This window comes from Microtus ochrogaster (assembly GCF_000317375.1).
Source record: "Microtus ochrogaster isolate Prairie Vole_2 chromosome 14 unlocalized genomic scaffold, MicOch1.0 chr14_random_1, whole genome shotgun sequence".
Classification (NCBI taxonomy): Eukaryota; Metazoa; Chordata; class Mammalia; order Rodentia; family Cricetidae; genus Microtus; species Microtus ochrogaster.
The window spans coordinates 29739434-29753519 of NW_004949096.1; the positions used below are offsets into that span (position 1 = coordinate 29739434).

The following is a 14086-nucleotide window of genomic DNA, read 5'->3' on the forward strand; positions in this document are numbered from 1 at the left end:
AACAACTCAGGTTGGGATTTAAAATGAAGTTCCTGCATTGGATGCTTAGGAGTTACCAGTAAGAACGCATTCCCAGAGGTGTAGAAACGTTATCATTTGTTGATTTTGTGCCTGGCTGGATTAGGAAAGGAGATGAGGATGATCTTAGAATGGTTGATTCAGAGCAGTGGTGTGTAGCAGCTATGAGGAGGACTGTTTGAGTCCAGCTGATGAAAAATTGTCGAGTTCTGGTTCTCAGGAGCTCATTAGGGTCTCAGGGGAGCAGTTTCTGTGACAGAATGACTCAGGGAGTGCAAGATCTATTACTGAAGGCCTCTAGTCCACCCAGAGGACAGGAGACAGTGAGTTCAAGCCTCCATCTAGAGCCAAATACAGTCTGGGGTCAAATACAGCCAGGTCAGTCCCAGCCCATTTAAGGAAAGTGTTGGTGCAACATGATTGTGAAATAGTGTTTCCTTATGGAAGCAAATACGTAAGTGCTACATGTGTGTGTTAACCTGACATTGTGTTAACCTAAACACGAAGTTAAAGGCATGTACAAACAAACAGGTGACACCCTGACCTTTGACTAACCTGGAGTTTTAATACTTTTTCTTATGGTTTGTTCATAGCTTTACTAGTCATTTCCCCACTGTAGAAACACCTAAGATTAGCCGTGTGTGTGTGTGTGTGTGTGTGTGTGTGTGTGTGTGTGTGTGTGTGTGTGTGTGTAGTGGGGCAGGGGAGGGGCGGTCTGTGAAAGGAAATAGCAGTGGTGTTTCTTTCTGTGTTCACATCTAAAATTATTTGCATTTGTGAATACAGGTGAAATTCAACTCAGAGCTACACACAAGCAAGTCTTACTGAAGTACGTGTAATAAGTAAAGCCATCGAAGAAAGGCCAGGACCTCCGAAGTGCTGACTTGATTATGTTGTATCGTCCAAGCCAGAGTCAGAGTGCATGAAATCTTTGCCTCTGCCTAGAAGGATGGAGGCAGAAGGGCAGCAGTGTCCACGGAAGACAGATTTTTACGTGGAATTGCCAAAAGTGGTAAGAATTAACAGCAGATTCTGTTGCACAACGACTCTTACGTTGTTTTACACAAAAGAAAAGTAAGTTTTGTGGGTAGAATTTGTAGAAAGGGTATAGCTAAATCAAGTAGTTTGTCTGGTGCAAACTGCAAACAACCAGCACGTGGTGTGGGACCAGGAACCTAGTGGATCCTTGGTACATTTTTACTGATTGCATTCTCTTATTTTAGGAGCTTCATGCCCACTTGAATGGCTCCATTAGTTCCAGTACCATGAAGAAACTGATAGCCAAGAAGCCACATCTTAAAGTTCATGATCACATGACCATGATTGACAAGGGAAAGAAAAGAACTTTAGAAGAGTAAGTTTGGGGAGATTGTAGGAATTTCTTTGTCTGTCAGTATTTTGAGATTGAAATAGATAAGAATCAGATTTTAATACTTAAATAAATAGATATCTGGCTGGGCAGTGATGGCGCATGCCTTTAATCCCAGCATTCAGGGGGCAGAGGCAGGTGGACCTCTGTGAGTTCAAGGTCAGCCTATTTGTCTACAGAGCAAGTTCCAGAACAGCCAGAGCTGTTACATAGAGAAACCCTGTCTTGAAAAACCTAAAATAAAAAAGTAAAAAGACATCTGGCATGGAAAATATAACCTAACATACAACATTTTTCCCAACTGTCAGACTACTGATAGTATTTGTTTTTTTTTTTTAATAGTGTTCTGCCTGCACATAAGCCTGCAAGCCAGAAGAGGGCACCAAATCTCATTATAGATGGTTGTGAGCCACCATATGGTTGCTGGGAATTGAACTCAGGACCTTTGGAAGAATAGGCAGTGCTCTTAACTGCTGAGCCATCTCTCCAGCCCCTACTGATAGTATTGGTAATAATTTGTTTGTGAAATTATACTATATTGATACCAGGTGATGGTGGTGCATTACTTTAATCCCAGCACTCTGGAAGCAAAGGCAGGTGGATTTCTGTGAGTTCAAGTTCAGAGCAAGTTCCAGGATAAGTTCCAAAGCTACAGAGAATCCCTGTCTTGAAAACAAAATACAAACAAAAAATTATACTATATTGAGTTGCTTCTTAGATTTGAAAATAATGGAATGTGGATTTTTCTCTATTTGTTTTTGCTAGAGGATTAGAGAATGGAATTATTTTATACTTTAAAATAGAAATAAATCATATATTTATATTAAAATATAAATAAATCATATCTTATTTTTAGCCATTAAGATTATTGCAGCTTTTGAAAAGATTATCCTGTGGTTCTTTGTAAATCTAAATATTTACTTACTATTAACCTAAAATTTACTAATTAATTCCACTTAGGGAGTTTTTCTTGAGTAACAAGTTTTTGTTGACTAAAGTGTATTAAAACATTTTGTTCATTTGTAGATGCTTCCAGATGTTCCAAGTTATCCACCAGCTTACTACTAGTGCTGAGGATATTCTGATGGTGAGACACGGAAGGAGTTTAGAATGTTGAATTTTGAAGCAATGAATGTCTCTCATTTCATGTGACCTTTTGCTTTCATTAGGGCCCAATGAAAATGTTTTCTTTTTTTCCTTCTCAGTTTCTTTTTTCATTGATTTTTAATTTTTTTGTAATACCAACTCTTTTAAAAATCGTTGTAAGACATTGGCATAAGCTAGCCTGAAGTTTGTTATTGTTAAAGAAATGAGGAAGAGGAAAAGACGTGGGAAAGAACCAAGATCTGCATCTTCTATTGGGTAGGGAATAATAATGACAGGAAAGCCTGATCCTGCTTCCAAGTATGGCACGTCATTAGAAACATGGTAGCTGGAGAGACAGCTCAGTGATTAAGAGCACTGGCTGCTCTTCCAGAGGACCCAGGTTTGATTCCCAGCACCTACGCTGTGCCTCACAACCCTCTATAACTTCACTGACATCTTTTTCTGGCCCCTGTGGCACTGCATACACATGGTGCACAGACATACAAGCAGGAAAAACATTTGTACACATAAAATAAAAATAAACCTTCAAAAATAGAAATATTCTACCTTAGATGGGATTACGCTATTATTCATTCCTCTCTCTTTGCTTTTGCTTTTTTTCCCACATAGCCCGGGCTGGCCTCACACATTCTCTGTAGTTGAGGCTGCCCTGACACTCCTAACTCCTAGTCTTCCTGTCTCCATTTTCAAGTGCTGTAGGTGTTCACCACCATGCCCAGGTCATTAAGGAAAATGTGACACATGCTTATACTTCAGCTCTCAAGCGGCTCACAGATTCGAGGCCAGCCTGGACTACATAGCAAGACTGACACCTCCTTCCTACTTCTGTCTCACACACAAAATAAAAGGGAAGAAATGACTAGATTAGTAGTCCAGTAGGAAAGGACTTGCCTGGTGTGAAAGAGACCCTGGGCTTGACATCTCCACCATACCTGCATGACAGCACAAAAAAGAAAGGAAGGAAGGAAAGGAAGAAAGAAAAGGCAAATAAAAAAAATGCAGTCTGGGTTCTAGAGAATTAAAACTTTGAACTAGTCAGTTTCTTTTTGTAATAAGTGTGCTAATTGTATTGATTCCCTTTTAGAGAAGAATTAGCTTTAATAATTTGGTTCAGGAAGCGTTGACTGTGTACCCCCAGTATTCTAAGCACTATACCAAATAGGAAGAGACAACAGATAGAATCCCTGCTTCTGGGGGTTTATGGGAGGTTGGAGAAGGAGTCCTGCCAGTAGATAGATTTATATAATAGAGTAAACCGTCTGTTGGAGACATGCACAGGAATTTTAGGCATCTAAAAGGATGTCATCTCATTAGCTGCTCAGCAGATAACAGAACATTGCTAGCAGTGTCTACCACGAGGACTCAGATCGTACTTTATTGTGGATATTGCAGGGCAAATGATGAGCTTTATTGCACCATTGGTCGAGTAATGCTATCTTCACCATCATCTTGTTTCAGAATGAAAGTTCGCAGAAAGCTCTCAGATGAGACATAAAGATTCTGTGCATTTGGTTTAGTGCCGCTGGCATGAGCACCAAGTGATGACAGTGACCCATATAGATATGCCTGGAAAGGGGATCTTGTTTGTTCCTTACTTGCTTGTTTTTTTTTTTTTTTTTTTTTTTTTTTTTTTTGGTTTTTTGAGACAGGGCTTCTCTGTGGCTTTGGAGCCTGTCCTGGAACTAGCTCTGTAGACCAGGCTGGTCTCGAATTCACAGAGATCCATCTGCCTCTGCCTCCCGAGTGCTGGGATTAAAGGCGTGCGCCACCACCGCCCGGCCTTGCTTGTTTTTCAAGACAGGATTTCTCTGTGTAACAGACCTGACAGTCCAGGAACTCACTTTGTAGACCAGGCTGGCATTGACCTCACAGAGATCAGCCTGCTTCTGCTTTCTGAGTTCTGGGAGTAAAGATGTGCTCCACCACACCTGACCAAAAGAGGGACTCTTAGTTGATAATGATTGGTCTGTAGGAAGTCGATTGGGCATTTTCTGATTAATGATTCACGTGGCAGGGCTCAGCACTCTGGACAATGTACCCCTGCTGAGCAAGCCTTGAGAAATAAGCCAGTGAGTGGGCAGCACCCCTCCATGGCTTCTACTTCAGTTTCTGCCCACGTCCAGGCCCCTGCCCTGACTTCTGTCAGTGATGGAGTGACTTGAGAGTTGGAAGCTGCCCGGTTGCTTTTGGTCATAGTGTTTTATCCTAGCAAGAGAAACCCTAACTAATGCCCGGCGGTGGTGGCGCAAGCCTTTAATCCCAGCACTCGGGAGGCAGAGGCAGGCAGATCTCTGTGAGTTCGAGACCAGCCTGGTCTACAAGAGCTAGTTCCAGGACAGGCTCCAAAACTACAGAGAAACCCTGTCTCGAAAAACCAAAAAAAAAGAAACCCTAACTAAGACATGGGGCTCCCTTAAACTCTAGTCTAGATGACCTATGTGTAATGTGAAAGAGTCAGGTTCTACAAAGACCAGACCTTGTGACCCACGCCTTTAGTCCTAGCATTTGAGTGGCAGAGGCAGAAGGATCTCTGTGAGTTCAAGGCCAGCCTGGTCTACAGAGCAAGTTCCAGGACAGATTCCAAAGCTACACTGAGAAACCTTATCTCAAAACAAAACAGAACAAACAAACAAAAAAAGTGGCCTGGGCTTGCAGCTCACTGGAACCCTGCTTGCTTAGTGCCTGTGCATACTTCCCAGCATCCTTCACCAAAAAAAGCAAGAAGAGAGAAATGAAATGTAGGTTACCTAAAGTCACACACAGGAAATGAGAGTAGTGTCTCTTCCAGAGCCCGTATACTTTCCTGTTGAGGATTTAACTGATTGGACTGTGTTCTGTCTGGAATAAGAATGGGAACAGATGAGAGAGCCAGCCCCTAACACAGCGGCTCTCAACATCTGGTTTCTCTTTTGGTCTCAGTGGAATAGGGTTAGTTGGCCCTTCCTGGTTGTAGTTCTGAGATCCAGGTTTCTCAGCCTGTATCAATGAGGCCATACTTTGTTATAGCAGTGGCAGCAAGTTGGTGTTCTTGGGAGTAGTCCCCAAAGGGTCCAGTGCCAACAGCGCTGGAAGCTCCAGGTTCCTACTCTGGTGAGGCAACAATGTATCTTGTGTTCTCTATGAGTGACATGATTTTGAAGGCTATAGTGTTGCCTTGAGCAGGACAGTCCCTGTCTGATTTTCTAGCCTGTACTGTGAACTTGAACTATCCATTCTATTATTTAAAATTCCTTTTCTGGCCGGGTGGTGGTGGCACCTGCTTTAACCTAGCACTTGGGAGGTAGAGGCAGAACAAGTTCCATGATAGCCAGGGCTATACAGAGAAACCCTGTCTTAAAAAACAAAAAATAAACAACAACAAAAAATTCTTCTTGACTCTTGTGAGGGCAAAAAAGTGGGTGCAGACATTGTATTGCTATGAATTCCCAAAGTGCCATCCTGTTAGGTGTCTGCAGAGCCAGTCAACACTTGTTCTTTTGTTAAGACGTTGTCCTTGCAGGTTTGTGTGCACACAAAGAAGATTAAGATTAGTTTAACAACTGAAGGGCCAACTAGGGCAGATTTGTGGGATCTCCAATCTGGTCCCTTTCCCCATCTAAGTTTGGTGTTTCTTAGGATTGATGGCAGAAAGGAAGAATGTCCCTTCACCAATTTTTAGATTGTTAGACTTGTACTGTATTAGATAGTTTGACTTTATTTATCACACACTTTCTTTGCCTAAGGGGAATTTTCCCAAGTACCTCAGAGAAAAAGTTGGCCCTGCTAGAATTTGGTGAAAAATACAAGGCATTCCTCTATAACTTGCTAAGAACCCTAAGCCATGACCTTAGCTAACACGCAAGTAATGTCTAATTGTCGTCAGTAGAGCCGTTTACTTCTTTGTGCATTTCCCAACACCATGCAAACACTGAGGGACTACAGTGACTTTGACTCATTTCTCTGTTTTCTCTGCCATTATAAACACTAGAAAGTCAAGGAGAAAAAAAGCCAGGTTTGCCACTAGGCAGACAGAGGCAGGAGAAACAAATGAGTTGAAACAAATGAGACTACCTGTCTCAAAAATTAAAAAAAGAAAAGAAAGGAAGAAGCATGGCTAATCTTCAGACTTAGTTTTCCCATGGGAACAGGGTCATGTGAACTGCTGCTGAATTGACATGTCTGCCTTAGGGATCGACAGAGCAGGCCATCCCTACTACCTGGGAGAGAGATTCCCTGCTTCCTTTGCCAGTCAAATTTAATAAATGAAATGAAACGGAAGCACTTGGCCCTTGCATTGGGCACCGTCCTCCGGCACGGCCAACACTGTGTGCACTGCTTTTATTACCAGGTCACAAAGGATGTCATTAAGGAATTTGCAGACGATGGTGTCAAGTACCTGGAGCTGAGGAGCACACCCAGAGGAGACGGTGCCACTGGTAGGGTTGAACTCCTTCTCAGTGGATGTGCTGTTCTGTGGCCATGGGTTCTGATCACACAAGGTTCCTGTTTGCTTCCATCGCTCAACAGTGTACACTAGTGATGCTTAAAATGACATTTGAAAAATATACGTGGTGGTGTTTCAGGTCCAGTGCCTCACATTGCAGGCGAGTGACCTACTCCTGAGCCACAGTGATGTTTGTGGTTCATAAGTTGTTCTTAAACGAAAAGTAGAAAACCCACTTGGTCACTCTTGGATAAAGAAGGGGAAATCACATTTAGGGTTTTGTTTTCTTCAAGAAAAGGACACAGCATGTGAGGAGACAGCTCAGTCAGAAAGTTCTTGTTCTGCAAGCATGAGGGTCTGAGTTCAAGATCCAGAACCCATGTAAAAGGCTGGGCACAGTGCTCTTCTAACACAGCCCTAGGCAGGTGGAGCCAGTCAGCAGGTAAGCCCTGTGCTAGTGAGAGTCTGCCTCAGAAAACGGTGAATGACACCCGAGGAGGATATCTAGGGCTGTCCTCTGGCCTCCACACAGATTTGCACATCCACACAAACACACTCTTGAACATGCAGCCACACACACGTACACACAAAGAACATCACCTATGCACTGTCTCCAGTAGAGGCTGTTCTTGCTCCTGCACTTGGGAAGTAATGTCACTAAGTGGTTATAGAATGCCATCTTATGGCCGCCACTGAAGTGTCAGACATTCATTGACTCCTTAGAGAATGGTTAGGAGCAAGTTGTAAAGTGTTCAACCCTCTGAGGACAGAGTTGAGCTGGATGTGGTTTAGCAATTTCATAGAAACTTCCATAAGAGCTGTCTGGCCAGGCTTAGTGCCTCACACCTGTGTCACTCTGAAGGCAGAAGTGAGAGAAGAGTGACTCTGCCTGCCCTTGCCTACATGGCCAGACTCTCGGGGACAGAGGGAGGTTGTTTTGTTTTGTAATCAGGAGACATTATATATTATCGTTGAGTCCTTCTTGACCGGAAGAGACATAGGTTATCTTGCACCAAAGCATGTGCAGCCAGTGAAGAACTTTATTTGAAACTGTTAAAGTAAATGTCAAATGGGAAACAGAGACTCTTAATCTCAGTTTTAAATTGTAGAATCAGGGGGCTGGAGAGATGGCTCAGAGGATAAGAGCATTGCCTGCTCTTCCCAAAGATCCTGAGTTCAATTCCCAGCAACCACATGGTGGCTCACAACCATCTGTAATGAGGTCTGGTGCCCTCATCTGGCCTGCAGGCATACACACAGACAGAATATTGTATATATAATAAATAAATAAATAAAAATTGTAGAATCAGTTTCAAGTTATACAATGTGGTATGTGCATGCCCATGTGTGGGAATATACACCCAAAACATGAATAAATAAACTAAGAAAAATATATTTGCAGCCAGATGTGGTGGTACACACCTTTAATTCCAGCACTTGGGAGGTGAGGACAGGCAGATCTCTGTGAGTTTGAGGCCAGCCCATTCTATATAGGGAGTTACAGACCAGCCAGAGCAACATAGTGAAACCCTATCTCAGAAAAAAAAAAAGTTGTTGCAAAGACACTTCTAGGCTCCCAATTACTGAATCTGTAAAGCTAATGGTGTTTCATCTGCTAACATACACTTGTGTGCAAAGTTGTAAATAAGATGTAGTTATCTGTCGGTAGTGAGATTGTGGTTACTTTTTATTCTTTATAATTTTCTGTTATACTGAAAGTTTTCTGTCAAAAAAAAAAAAGCATTTATGACCAGTAAAAACAGGCTTTTCTGGAACAGTCTTATGAGGCACCCCAGAGAAGACGTGAGCACTCTAAACTTGGATTGACATCTCTGAGGCCGTGAATAAGAGGCACACCCTGAGGAGGGCTGAGGGAAAGGAACATGGGGTTTGCTTTTTTGTTTTGTTTTGTTTTTTGTTTTTTCCCCCTCCAATGGAAGAAAAGCATCCTGCTAAAGGAGAAAATTTATTTATTTATTTATTTGATTATTTTGAAACAGTGTCTTTGTAGACCAGGCTGCCCTAAAACTTCAGATCTTCCTACCTCAGAACCCCAGATGCCAAGATTAAGGTACTGCCACCATGACTGGCTCTTAATTACTTTTTTTTCTTTATTTATTATGTAGACAATATTCTGTCTGCATGTATGCCCGCAGGTCAGAAGAGGACGCCAAATCTCATTACAGATGTTTGTGAGCCACCATATGGTTGCTGGGAATTGAACTCAGGACCTCTGGAAGAATAGCCAGTGTTCTTAACCTCTGTGCCATCTCTCCAGCCCTAATTACTTTGTTTTTTAAGTTAAAAAGTTACTATTAGTTTTTGTATAAGAAACATGCCATAGCACATATGTGGAAAAAGAGGACAAAGATTAATTTTCAGTTAAGCTTGTATTGCTTGTCGTTTTCTATTTTCTGTCTTTTATTACTTATATGTTTGTTTATGAACATTTTTTTTTTTTTGGTTTTTCGAGACAGGGTTTCTCTGTGGCTTTGGAGCCTGTCCTGGAACTAGGTCTGTAGACCAGGCTGGTCTCGAACTCACAGAGATCCGCCTGCCTCTGCCTCCCGAGTGCTGGAATTAAAGGAGTGAGCCACCACCGCCCGGCGATGAACATTTTTATAAAGCACTTATTATTCCTAACATTGGTTTTGTTTTTTTCACTTTCTAAACATTGTCTTTTCAGTTTTGCTGAAGTCCAGTCATTAGCTGAAGTGACCTGTTATGATAGCACTTGTAATGGTGGGGAGTTCTGAAGAGCTGCATGAGGATTGTGAGTGAAGTCAGCCTGGGCCACATCGTTCAGGCATAAGAATGCCACTCAGTGGTAGAGCACTTGCCTTGCACACGTGATGTCTTAGGTTCAGACTCCAGGTCCATGGACAGACAAAGAATGCTATAGTTAAGTTTCCCCTTGGGGCCAGAGAGATGGCTCAGCATTTAAGAGCCCTTTTGCTCTTTCAGAGGACCAGTTTGGTACTCACACCCGTATCATGTGGGTTTACCACAATCTGTAATCCACCCCAGGAGATCTGATGCCCTCTTCTGGCCTCTTTGGGTACTCATACACATGTGTGTATATGCGCACACACAAGATAAAATATTTTTTAAAAAAGTTTCCCAAAAGCCTATGATTCACCTTTAGCCAGGCCCTGGCACAGCAGAGTGATGCTGTCTGAAGGATGAAGTAGGTGGTAAAGTCTTTACATATGTTGCTCTGCACTCTTTCCAGGAATGACAAAGAAGACTTACGTGGAATCCATACTTGAAGGCATAAAACAGTGCAAACAAGAAAACTTAGATATCGATGTTAGGTAAGAAGATGGTGCATTAATAATACCCTTTAAAAAAACAGAATATGATGTTCTACTGTCTCATAAAGGTGATGGATTTTTTAAAAAATCAACTATTATCTACTTTTACCTAAAATAGAAAAAATAGAATCAAGAACCCTGTCGCTAAGATGAGAATACAATTCTGAATTTCGTCATCTGGCAGATAAATTCTAGTATTTTTACTCAAGTCGAGTATGGCCTCTCATTGCTGCTGTGCTGAAGTGGGCTTCCTATAGCCACCCACACAGTCCCACACAATCTGGCTGTTTGGTCTCTCTCCAGTAGGTTCAGATTATCCTCAGTGCCTTGCACTCTCTGGCACTTCTGTCTTCCATCATGTCCTTACACATCCACCTTCTCGTTATTCAGCTCTCAATTTGGCTGTTATTCCTTAGAGCGGCCAGTCTGTCCAGCATGCTCCTGGCCCCCAAGTCCCTCCTCACCCATGTTCCTCTTTAGCATTAGTGTGTATTGTCATGGAGTATACAAGCCCTTTGACCGGAGTGTAAGTCCAGGGAAGCCCGAGTCCTTGTCGTTGATTTACTACTACATCCAGTACTTTGAACAAAGCCAGAAGACGGTGAGATAGGAGGTGAAGACAGGCAGATCCCTGGAAGTTCACAGGTCAGCTAGCTTTGGCCTACATGGGGATGTTCCAAACCAATGGGAGACTCTGTCTCAGACAAAAGGTAGGTGCTTGAGGACCCACACTGATTGCCCTCTGACCTCCACATGCCCAATATCCTGCCTGTACTTGCGTCCCTTACAAACGGTCACACTGCTGGGTTGTGGTGGCACATGCCTTTAATCCCAGCACTTGGGAGGCAGAGGCAAGCAAATCTCTGGGAGTTTTGAAGCCAGCCTGGTATACAAGAGCAAGTTCCAGACAGCTAGGACTGTTCCACAGAGAAACCCTGACTCAAAAAAACAAAAAAAAACAAATGATAATGCACACACCCATGCACACCATGCGAGATAAGAGATGGAGTGCCTGACAAAAACTGCAGGTTTAGATCCTGAGTAAAACTAAAAACCCCCAAAGATGTAAACAGAAAGGTGAGATTATTGGAAATTGGAATAGACTGGATACTGATACTACTTAGACATTCATGTTTCATTCTGTGTATACAGTGTCGTGTTTAGACTCACTGCCTTTCAGAGTAAGCTATATTCCAACTAGCCAGCCACTTTTTATGGCAATATTTAGAATTGTCATTTTTATATGTATCATAGTTTTTCTTTTTTTTGGTTTTTTTTTAAAGCTTTTCTTTTTTATTTATTTATTTATTATGTATACAGTATTCTTTCTGCGTTATGCCTGCAGGCCAGAAGAGGGCACCAGACCTCATTACAGATGGTTGTGAGCCACCATGTGGTTGCTGGGAATTGAACTCAGGACCTTTGGAAGAGCAGGCAGTGCTCTTAACCTCTGAGCCATCTCTCCAGCCCTGTATCATAGTTTTTCAAATGGTGATTTTTGGTTGTTTTTTTTTTTTTTTCATTTTGTTTGATACAAGGTCTAGACATGGTCTATTGTGGCCCAGGCTGGCCTCAAACTCCATCCATTCTCAGATATTTTGTGGTTATAAGTTGCTTTATACTAAGCACTGTCAATGAGGCAGCGAAGTTCATAGGAAAAGGCATATGACTATAGGTAGCCCTCTCCGGGCATAGTTGATTTTAGATTGGTGGAATATTTTTGTTTTAGTTTTTTGTTGTTGTTGTGTTTTGTTTGTTTGTTTGTGTTAGAGACGGGTCTCATGCATCCCAGACTGGCCTTAAACTGACTTTTTAGCCCACCATGACCTTCCTGCCTCCACCTTCCAGACACTTTGATCACAGCCACATATACACCCATGCCTGACTTCAACTGGGATTTTCTTGTCATAAGACCTTCCTGCCAGGTTAGTATCAATGTGTTATCTTATATTCCAGGTATTTGATGGCAATTGACAGAAGAGGTGGCCTAACGGTAGCCAAGGAGACTGTTGAACTTGCTAAAGAGTTCTTCCTATCTACTGAGGATACAGTTCTTGGCCTTGACCTCAGTGGAGACCCTACTGTAAGTTATTATATTTTATCTCTCAGTGCAGAATCAGTCAGTGGGGTGAGGCTTAGTTTGGAGCATCACCCATTAGGGGCCAGTATGTTGGAGCCCACAAGACCATACGGTAAATGTGCAGCTGACAGATTCATACACAAGTGGACAACTTATGGGGCACCCATTCTGCAGAGCTGCGGGAACACTTGTCTTTTTGAAAAGTCACTGTCATATCTGTGGGAACCTTGTGAAGCCACGATTCGTCCTTTCAAAATGGGATTCATTCTCATTTTGAAGAACCTCAAAATGTAACCTCAGCACAGACAATGGATTGACTTTGCTTCATTCCTCCACACCACAAGGCCTTAGAGCGATAACATTCACTCTTTGTTCTAACAGTCAAATTTACAGAGTCAGTGCCCCAGAATTACCTGCTAACAGGCCACATAGTAATTTCTATAGAAGACAGGACTGAGCAGGAAGGCAGCATGCCCCACCTTTGCTAACAAACCAAATCTGGGCATCCCCAAAGCTGGTTATCACCACAGAGATTAGATGAGGAGAATGAGTGAACCCAGGATGCAGAGACGTTTAGTGACTAGTGGTTTGGGGTGTCAGGTGCTTCCCCTTGAGTGCTGGCTCTTTCCTGGGTGGTGTCATCTGTTCCAGGGTACAGTTCTGTTAGGTTCTACCTGCCCTTTTTGTGATTTTGATATGCATATTATCAGTATCTTTGTCTTTGGAATTTTCCAACTATGTCTGTAAAAGCTAGAAACCTCGTGGAGATGTCCCTTATTCTTCTCCTTCTTTTCCTTATTCTTCCTCTTATTCTTCCTCTCCTCCTTCCGCCTTTCTCCCATCACATGAAAAATAAAGCAGATGCAGATATAACATGCTTGCGTTAATTTTTTTACCCTCAGATCCTCGCCTGCCATAGGCATCCAGTTTCTGAGCCCCGAGGCTGGTACTCAAGGCCCCCATACCAGCAGACACCTAATGGAGCCCTGTTCTGCCTAGATCGGCAGAACGTATAGCATAGCATTTCTTAAGGGTTCTTGAAAGAAATACTGTAAAATTACATTACAGATATATTATATGATATATCTATAAGTAAATATATAAATAAATTATAGATATTATTAGATATGACCACCCTGTCCATTCTTCTAAAGATAGTATACAACTAGTACAGGCTTTGTACCCAGAAGTTAATTCCATCATGTATGATGGATAGATAAGGGTGTTAAGAGTGTCACACGTGTGTGGTTGCACATTTGTGTACTTGTGTGTGTTGTTGTCGTTTTTAATCATGAAAGCTTCCTAAATCAAATGAGTTCCCCATAATACTAAATATCTGTGTGACATAAGAATTTTGGCCCATCATACCCAACTTGCTTATTGACCTGAGTTCACTGGTACTGGGCTCAAGAGTAGCCCTTCTATGGTGTATTCCCTAAAGGGTCTAGCACATTAAAGGCTCTCTATAAACAAGAGGTTCAAATGAACCAATCTGCCATCATTTTATCCCTTATTGGGGTAGAACACCAGATGCCCCAGTTTGCTTGGTATTCTCATGCACCCTTCTTTTATCTTCAAGATAGGACAAGCAAAAGACTTCTTGGAACCTCTTTTAGAAGCTAAAAGAGCAGGTCTGAAGTTGGCATTGCATCTTGCAGAGGTAAATAATATTGTCATAGAATGGAGAGGGCAGATTATAATTTAAAAAGTAAAGTTGTTTGTAAATAACTACAGAAATAGGCTTATTTTGGGGAAAACACTTTTGTTTTCTTTCT

At 42.2% G+C, this 14086-nt stretch overlaps 1 protein-coding gene across 5 annotated transcripts in view; it reads left to right on the top strand.

Moving 5' to 3' along the window:
• Positions 1-14086, top strand: part of Adal (adenosine deaminase like) — a 26500-nt gene that overhangs the window by 1179 nt on the left and 11235 nt on the right. For 4 of the 5 annotated variants that reach the window (XR_001229340.2, XM_013352725.2, XM_005364325.2 and 1 more), the window contains exons 2-8: positions 805-1030; positions 1242-1372; positions 2414-2474; positions 6822-6909; positions 10150-10231; positions 12188-12314; positions 13891-13971. Coding sequence is in view for 4 of the 5 variants with exons in the window: in XM_013352725.2 (XP_013208179.1) it covers positions 941-1030; positions 1242-1372; positions 2414-2474; positions 6822-6909; positions 10150-10231; positions 12188-12314; positions 13891-13971 (660 nt within the window). In the remaining variant the exon portion in view is untranslated. Of the gene's footprint in view, positions 1-804; positions 1031-1241; positions 1373-2413; positions 2475-6821; positions 6910-10149; positions 10232-12187; positions 12315-13890; positions 13972-14086 lie in introns of those variants that run through there. The other variant, XM_026787725.1, reaches the window with a different exon arrangement.